The sequence below is a fragment of the Clinocottus analis genome, unplaced genomic scaffold, assembly GCF_023055335.1.
Source record: "Clinocottus analis isolate CAN_PGR_092001 unplaced genomic scaffold, fCliAna1.0.p SCAF_5, whole genome shotgun sequence".
Taxonomy (NCBI): domain Eukaryota; kingdom Metazoa; phylum Chordata; class Actinopteri; order Perciformes; family Cottidae; genus Clinocottus; species Clinocottus analis.
In genome coordinates, this window is record NW_027176207.1 from 17,665,700 (window position 1) to 17,684,064 (window position 18,365).

Genomic DNA, 18,365 nt, shown 5'->3' on the forward strand with positions numbered 1-18,365 from the left:
TTTCCATATGCTTTGTGTGCAAAGATCTTAATATTTTAAAGTAAATGTAGATATTGAATAAATGCAGTGAAGTAAAATGTATGATTTATACATGACTGACAAAACTCCTCAAATTTGTAGTCAAGTTAATATGCTTACATTTCCCTCAACCGATGCGTCTTTATAATAACCCGTTATGAGACTGTTGTGTCGTGAGTTACGTCCGGTATACTACGCGTCGTTGACATTAAAAAAAAGAAACGGCGACAGAAGTTTTTTCACAGACAGATTTATTCAATCTGAACAGATCTCCATCTGAAGACCCTCAGAAACCAACAAACAGATTTAAAAGACAGCTACGTACAGCAAAACAACCGTTTTATTACATATACTGTGGGTGTTGCGTTGATATTTCCAAGTGGGTGGTTATGCAAAAGTGAGCCAGCAACACACACACACACACACACACACATATATGTTCACTCACACACACACATACATACATATATTCACTCACACAAGAGCCGGTGCTCAAGTATCTCGGGACCGAACAGCCAGATTAAACCCAGATTCAGGTGACAATCTGATGAGTTTCAGCCATTTTGAGTCAGCAGGTCAACATCTGGGCAAAAAAAACAACTTCCACTTTAACAATAAGCCATTTGATCCAATGAATGATCCGTTAGTGAGACAGAACATGTTAGAGACGGCACTGACAGATCTGAGGCAAAGGAAATTAATCTCCGTTTTTACTTGGAAAAACCAAAGATTGAGTGGAAGATTAAATGGCTGTTAAGGCAGGTGTTTTTTTTTTTTTTTAAACGTTTCATGAGTTAACAGGAGCAGATACCCACCTCTCCAAACACACACACACATCCTCACACATTCACACAAACAGCAGCAGACAGAGGGGAAGTTTAAGCGCTGCTCAGTGCGTCCACACCCGGCAAGACTTTACCTGAAAAGAGACAGAACACACACCCGTCAGTGACACAGAGCTTCAATACACAAACACTGGAACTCGACTGCACTTGTTGCCGTTCAAAAACTTCTTTTTTTTTTTCCGTGAATGAACATAATGTTTCAGTCACTCACCCTCCAGCAGCTCCAGGCTGGCGCCGCCTCCTGTGCTCACATGGCTGACTTTGTCTTCTGTGCCCCACTTGGCGCAGCAGGTGGCGGTGTCGCCCCCACCTGGACACAACACACAAATCACACGTTTTAAAAGATCCAGTACAACATAAAAAGAAAAGACCGTGAGCTCAGGGATCCTCGTTCATCTTACATAAGGAATCAGGTCTCCTTTAGCTTGCGATGGGAGAACTTCTGATTGATTTGCAGTGTTTGTGAGCGGATCTTTAAAGCCCTTTTAGTTTGTCCATCATGAGACAACACGTGTCCTCTACTTGGACCATCGTGCACGGGGAGACAGTGTTTGGTGGTTTTCTGGTGTCACAATGAACCAGTCTGGCCGCCGAACGTGATCAAGGGAGACGCTGAGTAGATGTTATTTAGAAATTGTTCACTTTCTGAAGTACATGCCCATATTCAACCATGTTTTTGACCCTGAACTTTGTCTTTCTTACCGATGATGGTGGTGCAGCCCGATTTGGTCACCTCGACCACTTTGTCCATCAGGTCTTTTGTCCCTTTGGCGAAGTTGTCCCACTCAAACACACCAACTGGGCCGTTCCAGACGATCAGCTTGGCCCTGGCCACCGCCTCCCCGTAGGCCTTAGAGCTCTCTGGTCCACAGTCCAAACCCTGCAGAGGAAATTATTACCGCAACAGAAACCAAAACGTAGAAAAAAAAAAAAAAGAAAGTTTTTTCCCCCCCTTACCATCCAGCCGGCGGGGATGCCGGCGGCTACGGACGCGGTGCCGGTGGTGGCTTTCTCGTCAAACTTCTCTGCGGTGATGAAGTCGACGGGCAGCGTGATCTTGACGCTGTTCTTCTCCGCTTTGGCCATCAGGTCCTTGACGATGCCGGCGCCCTCCTCATCGTACAGGGAGGTACCGATCTTAAAGAGAGAGGGGTGAATTAATTATACAAAACAACCAAGTGTTTCACTGCACATTGTAGAGGTGGGGGATGTTAACTTTGTCCTCCTCACCTCCATGTTGTTGAGGACTTTGAGGAAGGTGAAGGCCATGCCGCCGCCGATGATCATCTCGTCGACCTGATCCAACATGTTGTTGATCAGCTGGATCTTATCTTTCACCTTCGCTCTGAGACACAGAGAGAGGCGGCACACATCAGTAGAGATAATGCACACATACTGATAGCAGTTACACTGAAGTGTACATCAAGTACTAAACTGGTTTCTAAAAATGTCTGACATGGTTTTATTTAAACAGTCTCCGTTTTATTGATGCAACAATTCATTTCACGATCGAGCGATCTGCCATTTATTCTATTTATTCAATTACATAAAATTTGACCCATTTTAGAATCACAAGCAGAATTACAACACCCGTTTGTTGTTTATCAGCAGCGGCTCACTGGCTGATCATTGCACACTAATGATCAATGTCCTCTTTTTGTGACCTAAAAAGACGGCTGAGCAGCTCGACGCTGAGCCGGTGTGACAGTTGCACAATGAACTGGGGTTAAAAATGGACTCTGACACGAGGCCAAAACTCACATGGAGCGACCCGCAGCTGTGTTTAACTGAGCGGTTGTAACAGCAGCTTCACCGCCGTTTTCTACTGAACTTATCTAACTGTGGAGCCAAAACTAGCAGAGACGCATCAGACCACAGGAAGTTGTCTGAGGTAGCAGCATTTTGTTGCGTTTAGCGTATGGGAGATATACATCATTCCCTCTCTACGCTCGGATAACGCCAATTCCATGAGACTAATGTCACAAGTTGCCTTTATAACAATATCCGGTCGCCAGAAATATGGACTTATTGTAGTTTCTGTCACTGATCCTGTGAAACAGCTGATCAAACAGGATAGAATTCCTTCAGGGAAATTAGAAAGTTGAGGCAACTGTAGCTGTAGTTTCATTTTTTAAACTACCCCTCCCTGTAACTAAAAAGTTGAAATGTACTTCAGTGAGAAAAGTCTAAAAAGTTCCCCTGATCTGCAATCAGTCATCAAACACTGAAAACAAGTCTTGAGACAACAAGTGCAGAGTATGAACTGATAAACAAAAATACTACACTGTGTATAACTTCTCTCGTATTAAGAAAAGGTCAACATAGAGCTAGTTTATTTTATCTTTATCTCCGCATGCTGGTGTCTTGCAGAAAGCAGTTTTACTCCACAGATTACATACGGAGTTTATAGTCTCTATTCCTGGACAGCCAGCTGGCTGGGTGGGTGTATGTATGTATATAAAAATAAAAAAAGGACTCGGCAGTGATTATCTAAATCCCAGGAGCGAGACGACAACGCTGACAGAGAATAACTGGTATTGTTTTATTTTTAAGCCTGGTTTGGTCTGGAAGAATCCTTCCTGCTAGCAGACGAGATAAAACAGTGTAGGAGGTGAAGAATAAAATGTTGAAACTTTTCCTGTTCAGAAGGGGAAAAAATAAATAAATGCAACCCTCTTATTAAATCAAAACTATAAATACATATGTTTGTCAACAACAAAACAATGAAGAGACAACAACCTAGTTTAAAAATTGAACACTTTTCAGTGCAGTAGTCTTGTGCGGCGCACGTCATATCAGAACTAAACTTATGTGCAGTGGTGGATCAGCGACTCAAACTGGACTTGATGTGCGAGCATTGATTTTTAAACACAGGTCTGTTTGCAGTCTGAACGCCCACCGACTCGCTCCAGAGTTGTTGACATGAACTCACCCTCCGAGGATGGCCAGGAAGGGCCTCTGAGGTTTCTCCAGAGCCATGGCAAAGTAGTCCAGCTCCTTCTTCATCAGGAAGCCGGCGGCCTTCTGAGGCAGATTCACTCCCACCATGGAGCTGCGAGGAAGAGGAGCAGGAGATAAACATTACATCACAGACGTCGCTGCTTCCGTCCTCCATTAAATCCTCATCCGGCTCACCTGTGGGCTCTGTGGGCCGTGCCGAAGGCGTCGTTGACGTAAACGTCTCCCAGTTTAGACAGAGACGCCCTGAAGGAGTCAATGTCGCCCTGAGAGGCCTTCGTCTGAGGGACAAATACAAACCAAAAGACAGGAAATTGCTTTAATAGGTTTTCTTTTTCCATTCGTTTCCATTGAGTTCCTGTTACTTTTTGTTACCTGCTGGTAAACTGAGGTGACGACGGGTAGAAATGTCTTGAACAGATTGTGTTAAATCAATAAAAAGCTACAGCTACAAATATACAAGTTTGCAACATGTTATTTTAACAACATTCAGTGGTTGAATGCAACCAAGTATATTTACTCGAGAACTGTACTTAACTTCATGGTAAAACAATACACAACCAAAGTACATTTACTATAAAATGTGTACTTAATTTGGCATCTAGAATCATGGCGTTTCACTGGCATCTGCTACTAAATTTCTGGTGTAATACCATTCCTAGCATATTGAATGCAGGACTTTGCATGTAGTACAGTGTTACTACAGTGTGGTATTAGTACTTCTCTTACTTCCTTCACCACAGACAACATCGTTGAGTGGACGACATATTGGATGTCAGTTCTTTGTGGATCAGATTCCTGCTGCCCTTTCAATGTTTAAGGTTGTGACTGTATGACTGGAGGGCAACAAAAAGGTCACGCGAGCTCTTCAGTGTCGTTCAAATGTCACACGAGAGCCGCGCGCTTCATTACGGATTCCTACAGTCGCAACTTCAGATCAATACAGCTACAAAATGACTGCATGGCTTTTACCTTTTCTCCAAAACGCTCTGTTGGAAAGGCCAAGCTCGTTTTGGTTGCACATGCAATTCATAGTATCACCACAAAGGGTTGGGACACACTTTGAGATTCCTCTTGCACGATTATTTCAGCCGATGTCTGAGAAATGCGTGTTTGATGAACTCAAAATAAACTCTGAGACAGTACAGCAGAAAACCAGGCCACACAGGCCGCATACCAACCAGGCCCTTCAGGACAGGAAAAGCGCCGCTGACCTTCAGGGTAAATGTCAGCAGGTCAGAGCTGCTGATCTGCCGCAGACCGACATTTATACGCTGCGAGGACGGCCCTGAGTCTAAAACCTCTAGTTTTACAGAGAGGCCAAGACCAGTTGGACCACGAGAGTTATTTTTGTATTTAATTTTCACTGTAAAACAATGAAATGCTTTATTTATAGTTTTCTGTATACTAAGAACAGGAAGCAGTAAATTAAGGTTTCGGACACTTAATTGTCCGGTGCAGTGCTGTCTCATATTAAACGACACATTAGAGTAAAAGGGGTACATAATGTGGAGGAAACACATTTTGTTCCAATTCAAAAACTTGGCTTTAAGTAAACATCGTTCACTGCAGTAGGTTTCATGTGAGAGGTTATTTCACTGCGAGTTAGAGTCTCTGCACCACTCCTGACCGTGATGCTGCAGCTGGAGTGACTTTGCATTTTCTCCTCCGTGTGAGCTGGGAGAAGGAACAATACTATAGTGTTGCCAGATTCAGCGACAAAAACTGTACAATTTTCATGCTTCGGTTGCTTTTATCCTCCAAAATGTAGAGGATGAAATAATAATTGTACCTTTTTTTAAGTCTAAAAACTAAACATGATAATATCGGTTAAAACAACCCAGACATGCACCGTGCAGCTTTATCTGCATATTGAGATCATTATTGAGTTTGTCTCAAAGGATTTGGGCCCCTTAGAGCCTCCATTTTGTGATATGTGGTTGGATTTAAAATGTCCCTCACCTTGTTTCCAGCGGCATCCTTGCCCTTTCCCTCCTCGGCGACGTGGAAGCGGAGGTTCTCGAGAAGGATGACGGACCCGGTGGCGGGGCTGGCACAGGCAGCTTCCACCTCCGCGCCCACGCAGTCCTTCAGGAAGGTGACGTTTCTGCAAAGTCACGGAGGAAACGGTCAGAACGCGAGTGTAGACTGATTTCTGATGCTTTATTCTTAGCAGCAGTGTGCAATTCATTTGTTTTTCAGTATAATTTTTGTTCAACTTTTACCACAAGCTTCTATTTAGTTCCGATTGTTTTTCCCAGCTGAGTTAAAGTTTGCTTTTAATCCAGACTTTTGTTGGTCGAATTCAATGAAGAACAGTTTAATTTAACGACAACGCTGCACTGAACAGCATCTGCGACCAGAAAACGATGCTCGCAAGGAGGCATTTCTGCTCGCATCACATTTCTGGTTTTAATGTGAGTGTGCTTTTAAACTAATGGAACAATCACAGCTTGTATTGTGAAGAGGCAACAGTAAATACAGTACATTTGTGGCAGAGGTTAGCATTTTATCATTAAAAATGCAATTGCAAAGCAAGACAACGGGGAGTTACATGTACTTTTTGCCTGAATGTAAATACATTTATCATATAGAATAAAATGTATTTTTCAGTTTATCAACTAACCTTCCCAGCAGGGTCTTGAGCTCGGCGGCGACGGGCTCCAGGGAGTATTTCTCAGGCACAAAGTTTCCGTCGGGGCGTCCCAGATGGCTCATCAACACGACAGATTTGGCCCCTTTGTCCAGGCAGTGTTGGATTGTGGGAACAGCCGCCTTGATCCTGAAAGTCAACACAACACACTTTCATTCAAATGCTTCCCTTGAAGAAACAGTGTGACCATTTATTTGTATCCTCTATTTATCTGAGGGATTGAAAAACAAGCTGTTCATACGACTTTAGATTTTATGTTTTGCTTGTGAAAGGACGAAAAAAGACCTTTAGATTTTATTATGAGACCAGATGACATGCTTCAGATATAAGATGAGGCTTTACCTCTGGTTGTTTGTGATGTGCTTGTCCTTCATTGGAACGTTGAAGTCGACCCTGAAAGAGAAGAAAGCTAGAATAATGACATGTCCGACGCATTATACGGAAATTGAGGACCAACTGTATTTTAAAGTTCAAGAAAATGTTATTGGGAATTTTGGTAAATTTCGGAGCGAGTGGGTCTACCGTATCCAATAGAAACAACTTGATCTGTTGCATTGCATTCTGGTACTTGTATGCTAACATTACAGTCAACACAGACACGATCAGACACTTTGCTTTGATTTGACCACTGAGCTGGCCGCTCGTGAGAACATGCTGCATCCCTCGTAGTCCAGGCAGTTACATAACCACCACCTCTTCCCTCCTCCTCTATCTGTCTGTCTGTGGACCTGATGCACCGAGACACATGACCAACCCTCACACACACACACACACACACACACACACACACACACACACACACACACACACACACACACACACACACACACACACACACACACACACACACACACACAGCTATGTTAACAGCAACCCATTGTCTTAGCTTGAAACCCAGCAGTCAGCAATTCAGCGGCTCAGCAGCTCTCGTGCCATTGAACAACTGCAGTAGTTTTCCGGCCTTTCAACGTGCCCATCTGTTGCTCTCGAGGGTGGATCTGAATATCATTCAAGGTTTTGTTGCAGCATTCAAACATGTACACACTCGACTCACACATTTGTCAGAACGAGAGCTGCAGAATTAAACTCGATGGGTGATTTCGACATTAAAGGAACTGTAGTTGTTCACAGCACAGGTTCCCTAAAGGCAAACTTAAGACAACAAAGAACAATACATTTAATTCTTAAATTCCTTCGGCTACATTTATTGAGATTAGGTTACGATAACCTAATCTTTATGAGCATTTAATAATACTCTAGCAAGTCAGTTCATCACTTTGATGACTGATTTCAGCTCCTGAACAGATTTCTGAGAGACACTACCGGGCCTCCACGTCAACATCACGCTTCCTTTTAAATTCTGGACCAGCAGCTCTCACAACTCCACCCAGTCTACAGCCAGAAACACAAACATGCTGTGGCAGGAGCCTGGGTGTGATATGAAGTAATGTATTGCCTCCACACAGAGACCAACTCAGCATGGAGTGGATTTCACCTGGTAACACTGAGCAGTGAGAGCTGCAGGCTGCTGTCCGGATGAACCTTGTCCTATGCAGCCATTCCCTGCGCTCTGAGCAAACCAACGTTGACCTCTAACATTTCCACAGAGGGTGTGGGTTTCAAGTGCCAATGGCCATTGCAACTTATGGGAATACATTACTTTACAGTTTCTGATTGAGAGTTACAATGCATTATTATAGGTTAAGGTACCCAGCAGTATATAACGTGATTAACATAAGATCCACCATTACCAGCTGGAATGTAACTTTTACTCACGTGCACTTATGTACAATTACTTTACACATTAAGGTACCGTATACTTTGACTCTTTAGTACATTTCAGAGGGAAATATTGTACTTTTTTTTTTTTTACCTCACTACATCTATTTTAACTGGTTACTTTGCAGATTCCTGCAAAATATAAAACACATGCATGTTGGTGCATTATAAAATGTAAATATAAAACGACAAGAATACTTGAATTACTCGGGAAATTTCTCAGATTATCACTGTAGTGTCACAAATTCATTTAAAAGGGATTATTTTTGCATTATTGCAGTGACGTTGCTGTACTTTAATGTGGAAGGACCAACTAACTGCACGTCGGCTGCATCCATTTAGCATCTCCTCACAGGCACGTAGCGTCACTGCAACATGGGGGAGCAACGCGACAGCCAACACCTATCGCCATTAACCATCCCTTTAGATTCACGACAGGAGAACCAAGCAGGAAATAGAGGTTTATGTAGCAGAACGTCTCCAAAGTATCAGGTAGCTAACGTTTAGCTCGTGTCAAATAATCCCATTTCCGATGGGCGGTTCTTGCCGCTACGCAGTAATCGCTCACCTCATAATGACCCGCTTGCCGTTGACGTCCACCTTGTCAAGTGTGAGTTTGTTAGACAGCGACATGTTGCTTGTTTCTGTTGTTTCGCTGGCTCTTTCCTTCACGCTTTCCTTCAATGGGTCTCTTTCGCCGGTTAGCTAGCGAGTGACGGACAGCGGTGACCTTAGTGCTGAGCGAAGGAAAGGGCGGGGACAGGACACGCCCCCTGGCTGCTGATTGGTAACAGCAAGAAGACAGCGAGGCAGTCGATTGGATGACGTTGCTGTCTGTTATTTGACGTAAGCTTGCGCCCCCGCTGATGACACCATCAACTCACCCTCATTGATTTGGCAGGAAAAACACTAAACACCACTAAAAGCACATTTACTCAAGTATTGTACTTCCGTACAATTTTGAGCAGTGGTGGTAGAATTACTTATGTTTTTTGGAAGTATATTTAAGTAGTTGGATACTTATATTTAAGTACCCGAGTACATTTTGTGAATACTTCTGGCAAATTAAGTACAATTCTGATTGCAGGGGTTTTTATATGTAAGAAGTAAACTCTATCATGACTTCCAACAATAACAATTCAAATTAGAGAACCAGAAACCTCAAAGAGCTTAGTTACAATGGTGCTAGATACAGTAGCTACTGCGTGCAGATAATTCACACAACTTAAAAAAAAAGAAACAATGGTGAGTAGAATCACTCTTTATTTATTTGGACAAAGTAACTTGTTGGAATAAACACAGGCATTTATTGTTATTCATCTGTACAACCAGAAGGTTTATAAGGTAGGGTGCAGGTCTGTCATGGTGGATCTTCACTCCTCCTCCTCCTCAGGCACTCTCCATGGTTTGGGCATGACCTTCCCAACAGGTGAAAAATTCCAGGTGATGCCAGTCTGAGTCAGCACCTACCGAAAGACAGCAAACTAGTTTTTCCAAAAGGTAATTGCACACTTTTTGTTTAAGACTCTTTTAGACCCTGCAAATAAATTAAACTCTAAATCCTAGTTTATACCAAAGTTAAGCTGAAGACTAAGAAACATAATATGTATCAAAGTCTACAGTTGAACCTGAATTTATCAATAGAAATCCTACACAGACACACAATAAAACTCTCCAAAATTCAAAACCACTCTGGGCACACCTGACACTTCATTATCGGGGTTAATAACAATGTTAATCAGTGTATACTTTTGTTGATGCGTCCATTAACAAAATAAAAAACATTCCCAATTTTCTCCCAATTATACAAGATTCATTTAAGATGTTCAGTATTTTGACTGGTATCCCACAATGTATTACTTCTTTCACCCAGTACAATTAAAACCGTGGGAAACTGTGCGTCGCATTAATTTCCTCTGACTTCAATATTTCTAACCTGCACTTGTGATGCTCTAGCAATCACTTTGTGAGCAAGCTAAATTAATGTGACGTGGCCTGACTGGACAGGAGCACTTACAAATGACCACACAGCTGTGCAGAAGACAAGTCCACCGATCATCAAACCGTTGCCATACTTGGCATGGAAGAGCTCCTCAGAAGAGTTGGAGCTGTGCCTCACCTGCCTTGTGGCCTGACCTGGAAGGCAACAAACATTTTTTTTTTTTTTTTTTTTTTACATTTTGCTGTTTTTTTTTTACAGAGTGTAGTTTGATGGATATATGTAACTGAATATAAATACACATGTAAATACACAACAGGCACACTGCAGGGTGCAGTGATATAACCTAATATGATCATGAAGCTGGATATTCTGATCAAAAAAGTATGTTTCAATTCCCAGTCGCTCCCGCACGTGATAACCGCAGGCAATAACAATATGAGCAATTAAAGTTTTCAATACACTAAAAACAATTTTTAATCAACACGATGTTGTCATTATCCCTACTGTACGGTGTATCATCATCATGTGTATACGTTGTTTTACTTTTCATGCACAAATGGAAATATTAATTCATCTTACTCTGTAAATTGAGCGCATTCCAATAAAACAGATGTTACCAAGATGACTTCTGAACTAACTTGGTTATCCAGAAGATAAGGTTGTCCTTAGGTGCCCTTCCTAAACACGACTAACACAAGGAGCTCATCGAGACAAGTCATCGTAGCGTTAACTTGTTATTTTAAATTACGTTACAATACCAAATGCATATTAACATAACTGACTTCAGCGTCACTCAAAGAAATACAGATTCCAAGTGGGATAGCTTATTATTATGCTAACGCTAATTTATGGGCTTCATAATGAAGGCTACTTGCGTAACGTCAGTAGATTAAATCAGCATTAACATGCAATTTGTTTTAATCTCGGCAGATAAACCAGGGCAGCTAGTTAGTTAGACATATAATTTTGTTTTTGAGGAGCTATTACGCTACGTTAGTTTGTCTTGCAACGTTAGCATGCTGACCTCGGTCGCCCACTATAAAACAGTCAAACGTTTAGTGACCTGGTATTTAACTGTCGACTGTCACAAATAAACACAGACAACATACACGTATCATAAAACACAGACTAGTTTCCTTACCGGTGAGGTTAACGGCAGCTTTAGCAAACCGGTACATGTTTTCTAGCTCGGTGCTTTCGGATACCCTTGAAGAACGGAAGTATAAGATGGCCACCGCACAGAGACACACCGGAAAATACGTCACTCACAACGTGAGCATCCGCCGACCGAGTTAAATGTTACGTTGAAAACGGTGGAAACGAAAGTTAAAGAACACATTTGAGATATCATAGCACACAATATACATTAAGTAATTTCTTGTTAGGTATGGGAAGGATTAAACAAAATATATACGATCACTGGATGGCTTTAGGGAGCGGATATATTCCCAGTTTGCGGGTCATTTTCGCACCGTGTCAGGATGGCCGAGTGGTCTAAGGCGCCAGACTCAAGGACTGATATCCTTCCGCAGGAACGGGACTTCTGGTCTCCGAATGGAGGCGTGGGTTCGAACCCCACTTCTGACACAATCTTTTTGTGTTACACAGCTTTGGGAGAAATTAAACCAAATGCCGAATAAAGGTCGCTGTGGATATCGTTGTTAATAGTTCACCACTATGAGTAAGTACATCTTGTAGCTTTGAGCAGAGATATCCTTCCGTGCAACTTAAGACAGAAAAGATGTGTTGCTGCAATTGTTTTTGTTTTACATGGAATTATACTACAATTTACTATCACCTTTTCCACTAGTCTTTTCTCAAAAATCTTCAGCATTTTTTTTTGTTTGTTTCTGGTATCTATATTCATGACTATATTTTCACCTTGCTGTGCCTTTGGCATGGTTGACATGAAGGTTTATTAACTCAATATGTTATTAATACAAAAGTTCAAAAATGTTCTGCAGTATTTATAACTGGGACACATGTAGTTACACAGTAAATCATATTGTTGGCACAGGATGAACTTGTAATAGAATCAGATTTATTGCCAAGTAGATTATCACGTACAAAAAAAAAATCTTTGTGTTTAACAGAGTAAGTTAAAAGCAAGTACTGCAAAAGTGAAGAAACATATATCCAAGTATATTACAAATATGATTACAAATATTAAGCTCTAATACCTCTACTTTAAAAAGAAAGCTGATAAGGTTTGTGCAATAATATGCAAAATATTAACCAAAGAATGGGCAAAGGGTCAGAGTATATGAAGCATAAAGAATATAATCATTGCACAGAGATAATAAAGATGTGCGTAGACGTGGAGACATCTTTAATGATCCACAGAGAAATACAGATGTTGCAGCAGCACAAAACCTACACAAGTACAGATACATAAATGCAAATTTAAAAAAATAACGAGAGTATATACAACTAGAATAAAAATATAAGTAAAAGTAGAAATTGTGAGACCAATTAAAGACAAAGTTACAAAGTGACAGAGATGGTTAATAGCAGCAGTTAGCAAGTCTAGCATTTATGTAAACAGTGTACATAAAAATAACATGTGATTCAGTATTGACACTTTGTGTTGTCATGTTAATGTATCAATAATAGAACTATAGTTTGTCACAAGACAGTATAACATAATATAATACAGAATAGTATATGGTGCAATAATAATAATATAGTATGGTAAAGCAATATAACATATGTAATATGGTATAATATTAAAAACAATACTTGTCACAGGCATCAAATATTTCTACTAAGCAACCAAAATGTTGTAATATTTTATTTAAATTGGACACAAAAGAGTCTCCTAAATTAATTTTCTTTATTAAAGTTTCTTTTAAAATGTAATATCAGAGATGCGTTAATAACATTTAGCGAGAAGAAAAAAGGTATTAAAATAAGCAGACTGCTTTCATTTTGTAGTCTTCTTTATTAAATCAAAATATCATTTTCAGGATTATGACATTTAGTATATGTACATGCATACGGATCATATTCCCTCTGTGAATGTATTTTTTCGGAAAGTGGCCGATTTCTCCGTCGATGGAGGCAAAGAAACAATATCGTGAACAGATTATTTAACAACATTTAAAACCAACTTCAAGATCAGAATTTAAACATTAACAACATTTCCTTGCAAACAAAGTTTCTGCAACACTTCACAGACACATGGAAAATATTGCTGGAAGATACTCTGATAAAAGAGATTTTTATTTGACATTTTTTTATTATCATCGAGTTGACAATACTTTGGAGAGCATCGGGAGGCCTCCCAATAAATGTCTGTATCTCTTTCCATCATAGATTTAGTGTCAAAAAGAACGTAAACAAACCGTTAGCGGAATGGGGAATAATATAAAATATGTTGTTTTTTTTATAAAATCCAACATTTCTGGCAGCAGCGTGGACTTTCTCGTGTCTTTTGAACTCTGAACTTTTTGACATGTTTCCTCTGCACCAGGTGAAGAACTACAGGTGATCACCAAAATGACGCATTTTATTGTTTCTGCATGGATTTTTTTTGGGAAGAAATCATTGCACATTACTTGTTTTATCCGACCTACAGTCCAAAATCTGAGAGGAACTCAAATCATAGTTGTGTAAAGCAAAAGAAAAGCAGCACATTCTTGTTTTTGAGGAGGTGCAACCACAGAATGGTTTATTTTGTATTGCTTGACAAATGACGTAAATGGTGAATGGAATATATATTTGGGATCTGAAGCTCTGCAGCAAACAACCAGGATTGTCAGTGTATAATTTTTACATTCAGAAAATCTTGTTGCTTTTTTTCCACCAGAAATGAACATTGAAGATAAGAAGATAATGTATTAGCACAGGGGAGAATTTCAGGACAGCGTACGAGGGCCATTGAAAAAAAATAAAATAATAATAATTACAGAGAAAGGGGAGGGCGCTAAAAACAAATATATTTGTAAAATAAAAATGACAAAAATCACAAATGTTCGAGAAAACAATTTTCAAATTGAAGTGATGTCGTTTCTTCTTCTTCTTTCTCTTAAATGTGTGACTTTAATTTCAGCGAAAAAACGTTTTTAGAATCACGTTGACGTTATAATCTCAGAGAATATTAATTTTGTTTCATTGTTTTCTTGTACATTTGTTGATTTTTTTTTACTCATGAAAGTACAAGTAATTCTCTAACGGATTATTCCCCCTGCTTAAAAAGAAAAAAAACCTACAATATCCCTAATACGCAGTCGTAGAATTCAGACCAGACGATACATTAGATGGGTGAACAAGACATCTGTACGTCACCGTACGTCATCGTATTGTTTAAAGAGCAGACAGGAAACAGTTTTTCAGTTCTCATATAATGGTAAATAATGTGGTTAGTACAGTTTATCAAGACCTTAACATACATCTGTTTAGCTGTGTTTCATTCAGCCTGCGTATTATTCTCACAGTTGTGCTCAAAAAAAACATATGACGGTGGGAAATGCGAGCCTACTAAAAGCCTCCAAATGAACTTAATTTGACACGAATCCCTCCAAGCGCTCATCTTAAGAGTCAAACCGAAAGTAAACACCAACATTAGTCCCTCCGGGTGGAGATCGACATTCAGGGAAACTTACCGGCGACACTAACTAGCTTTTTGTTTGACTCCAAGATTCTTTTCTGGAATACAGGTTAAGAAAAATAAAAAATAAAAAAGTCTGCCTTCCGGCTCCAGAAATTCAACACATTTGAGCTAATTTTGAGTGAAACTACTTCCTGAGATAATTCATTTCAATGTGAGCCGAGCCAAACCTTGAATGAAAGGAATGTGTACAACCTGCGATACGTCAGCCGAGATATTGACAAAAGTGTACGACAGAGCTGTGGATCGTCTCCCAGCCCAAGCTGATCTCCTCCTTCAGTCAACCGTCTATTCTTAACCTGCAAGATAAATGACCGCCAGTGGAATTGGTCCAAGTTCTTGATCCTCCACAACAATCTACGGGCCCGTTTTTTTAAGCTGATGACACGCTAGCAACACTACAGCTCTACATCAGAACGCAGCATATTTATCTGTTAGTAACCACAAGCTCAACGGAGATGAATGGAATTCAGTCAGGGTTGTGAAAGTACAAAAGTACTAGAATACATACACAAGATTGGCCCCAATTGGAGGCTACAGGCATCGACAATTACAAACCAACATTAAGGCATCGACCATTTCTAGTTTCGCTCGTTACTTTTCTAGTCTGCCTTTTTGTCTTTTCCCTCCTCCTCATCGTCGGTGTACTCCGTGGGCTCGTCCCCGGGTTTCAGCAGTTTGCCGATGTAGTCGTACTTAACTGGAATGGAGGAAAAAAAAGAATCAGTATATGAATGAGAGCCGACAAATGATCAGATAGAGATTCAGAGACACTGCATTAAGTTTTAAAGCACTGTTTCTTTGCATCCGAGTCATTAAGTTAAATATCTAATTTGTTGTTTGATATTTCAAGAAAAGAAAAGTCCCAAATGTCTATGTTGGGAAACGTAAATTTCTTGGATCGGATAAAGAAAATATTCTCTTAATTATTAAAGTAAAAAACAAAGAGCACAACAACTTTCTGCTTTAAAAACATATATATTTAACCATTCATGTCATGTATGATAACAGGTTGCACATGAATAACAGACATTTAAAAGTAATGCAAATTTTAACAAATGATCAGAAATCTACAAAAGAAATGTAACTGCACGCGTTTATGTTATCATCTGAGATGACGTTCTTAAAGGAGCTCTAGTCGAACCTGGTGAAATGCTAAAAAAAAACAACAATGTTCATGAGGGATTTCTGTTTGTTTCACGTAAAAATGTGAGCACGGAGGAGGACAAAATGCCACGATACCGTCACATCTCGTACTCACAGGTGAACTGCGTCTCCCACTCGGCGAGGCTCTCCTGCTGGATGGCGGTCAGGTCGGACAGGTCGTCGTGTTCGTCTTTCAGAGCCTCCTTCTCCAGGCAGAAGGTCGCCAGGCCTCTGGACGCATCTCTGCCCGCAAACACGCCATACGGCCCTTCTGCAAGGCGCAAGAGTTACACAGTGAGGTGAACGCAGGAGCCACAATGGCAGCAAGGGGCCCAAGAACTGCTGAAAATTTGATTGTTTTACATGACATTTTCTCTCCAGTGGCCTGATGTTGAGCTAGATATACACACAGACAGAAAGATCTTTGAAATGGAGAATATCACCTGTTATTTAGCAGATATGTCAGGTGATATTCTATATTTCTCGAATGAAAAGATCAGAACCAAGCAGTGTTGTCTGTTTGCCTGATACATCTTTTTTTCTCTGGTCCATCAACCTTGACTGTCGTCGTGTTCTTGTGTATTTAGTCTAAATCCGCTCAAAAAATAAAATAACAAAACATTCATTGACTAAAATAGTCTCCAACCAATTAACTATCTCCTCCTTGTGACCATTAAATAACTGAGCCTTTTTTCGCTCTAAATTAAATAGTGTTTTTTTTTTTAAGATTTGTGTTCTCAGTAGGAAACAATGGCCTTTGAGCAGAAATGTACACCATAAACCAGCCTTTATTTGCGTTACAGAATGATAGGACGCCATGTTCAGTCTTTATACTAGCTCTCATGTGGTGTTTAACATTTGAGGTATTTAGCCTCTGGAGAAAACGGTGTCCTTTTTTTAATACCAAAACTATGTATCAACACGTGGCCTTTGAAGTGAAACAGCCTGCAACAGTCAAACGTGTTATCAAAGTTTCCTTGAGCCACAAACCCTCCGTTCATGGACACATTTGAAAGCAGCCAAAATCCTTTAATAATGTTTTTTTTTTTTTTTTAAAGGCCACGCAGGATTGCAGGCTTGAGGGCTGTGGACGTGCAACCTACTGAGAAAGTTTGCATGACTGTGAGAAATCGTAGTGTTGGTCAGAGGTTACGATCTGAGATAAAGATAATAAAAAGAAACAGAGGTCTACCTCTGCCTCTCTTTCTTGGTCATAAGAAACTATAAATCATGACGGGGCAGATTATCACTTCAGAGAACACAAAGGTTTACTCTGTACGACCCTGAATTTAACCACAATTAAAATGCAAAGAACAACGAATCTGAGGCCTCCTCTTTAACCGATGAACTATTTTTATTTACGTCAGTCTTATATTAAAGATTGAGCTCTATTAAGTTTTTTTCCCTGATACATTTCCTATTTTGTAAATACATACGGTTTCCATAGCAAGTTTAATGAAATGATTGAGCATTAAACAAAACAGTACAATAGGGGGAAAAAGGGCCCACTGCACTTTGGAAACATGGCGGCGCCCTGTTTGTTTATATTTATTTTATCAAGGAGTAACTCAACTTCTTTAATAGACGATCTGTGGTTCCAAAGCTACAGGTCAATCTGCAATCGGTTGGGGAAAAAAAGGATCTTCGTATTACGTGCCCTCTAGCTAAAAGGGTGTGTGACGTTAGCTGCGAGTAACACAACTCGATTTAAAACTTGTTTTATTTGTTAATAATGTCGGCGAATAAAATGTCTCCTCAAGAGTCACATCGGCTGCCACACGCAGGCGTCCGTGAGAGGCATTGTGCTGAAAAACGTTCGAAACACGAGAGGGGCCATAAAAAAAAAAAACTGGGTCATACCAAGTTAAAGGGGGACCACTTCAGTAATGGTTACCTGGCCCGTAGAATTTCTTCCCTCTGGTCACGTCGAAGACTTTCCCGTTGACAGCCATGAGGATCCTCGGGTCCTGGAGTCCATCGTAGGGCTTCAACTCTGCGAAGGTGAAATCTCTCTTTTTCAGTTTGGGCAGCTGTTGTTCAATCTCGCCGAGCTCCGGTGGTTTGTCCCCGCGGAAGATTTTGTACAATAGGAACAAACAGAGGCTGAGCAGGGTCAAGTTCAGCGGGGAGGTAAAGATCTCCTGAAAAATACCACCAGAAGTTAACTCGCTTTCTTCTGCTTCAGCCATGTTGGGTCCTCTCTCTGTCCGTGTGTGTGTGTGAGTGTATGTGTGTGAGAGTGGGTGTGGGTGGGAGCCCATGGACGCTGAGCCAATCACAGCCGCAGCCTGAGAGGCGTCGGTTAACTGTTTAAACCAATAGCATTATTCTAACTGCGTGTGGCTTTTACACAAATATATATCATATTATATCTTATATACTAAAGGCTATTACGATTATATCTATTTCTGTCAT

The 18,365-nt window shown here is 40.5% G+C and overlaps 2 protein-coding genes and 1 non-coding gene across 3 annotated transcripts; 1 reads left to right on the forward strand and 2 right to left on the reverse strand.

Moving 5' to 3' along the window:
- Positions 1–238: 238 nt before the first annotated feature.
- pgk1 (phosphoglycerate kinase 1) lies at positions 239–9,000 on the reverse strand. The gene is made up of 11 exons (XM_068599796.1): positions 8,822–9,000; positions 6,817–6,867; positions 6,448–6,603; positions 5,784–5,928; positions 3,999–4,102; positions 3,796–3,915; positions 2,094–2,208; positions 1,821–2,000; positions 1,566–1,743; positions 1,075–1,173; positions 239–937 (listed from the first exon to the last, which is right to left on the reverse strand). The coding sequence occupies exons 1-11, from the start codon at positions 8,884–8,886 to the stop codon at positions 897–899; spliced, it is 1,254 nt and encodes a 417-aa protein (XP_068455897.1). The 5' UTR covers positions 8,887–9,000; the 3' UTR covers positions 239–896.
- Positions 9,001–11,670: 2,670 nt separating this feature from the next.
- Positions 11,671–11,782, forward strand: trnal-caa (transfer RNA leucine (anticodon CAA)). Its single transcript has 2 exons — positions 11,671–11,708; positions 11,737–11,782. It is a non-coding gene; the product is annotated as a tRNA-Leu (tRNA).
- Positions 11,783–13,116: 1,334 nt separating this feature from the next.
- pgrmc1 (progesterone receptor membrane component 1) lies at positions 13,117–18,180 on the reverse strand. The gene is made up of 3 exons (XM_068601267.1): positions 17,845–18,180; positions 16,066–16,221; positions 13,117–15,504 (listed from the first exon to the last, which is right to left on the reverse strand). The coding sequence occupies exons 1-3, from the start codon at positions 18,137–18,139 to the stop codon at positions 15,407–15,409; spliced, it is 549 nt and encodes a 182-aa protein (XP_068457368.1). The 5' UTR covers positions 18,140–18,180; the 3' UTR covers positions 13,117–15,406.
- Between the last annotated feature and the right edge of the window lie 185 nt (positions 18,181–18,365).

Coding starts and splice junctions, on each gene's coding strand:
- pgk1 (XM_068599796.1), bottom strand. CDS start 8,886: ATGTCGCTGTCTAACAAACTCACACTTGACAAGGTGGACGTCAACGGC. Junction 4,103..5,783: donor AGGATGCCGCTGGAAACAAG/GTGAGGGACATT, acceptor TTTGTCCCTCAG/ACGAAGGCCTCTCAGGGCGA. Junction 938..1,074: donor CAGCCTGGAGCTGCTGGAGG/GTGAGTGACTGA, acceptor GTCTCTTTTCAG/GTAAAGTCTTGCCGGGTGTG.
- pgrmc1 (XM_068601267.1), bottom strand. CDS start 18,139: ATGGCTGAAGCAGAAGAAAGCGAGTTAACTTCTGGTGGTATTTTTCAG. Junction 16,222..17,844: donor GAAGAAATTCTACGGGCCAG/GTAACCATTACT, acceptor TGCGCCTTGCAG/AAGGGCCGTATGGCGTGTTT. Junction 15,505..16,065: donor GTGGGAGACGCAGTTCACCT/GTGAGTACGAGA, acceptor CCTCCATTCCAG/TTAAGTACGACTACATCGGC.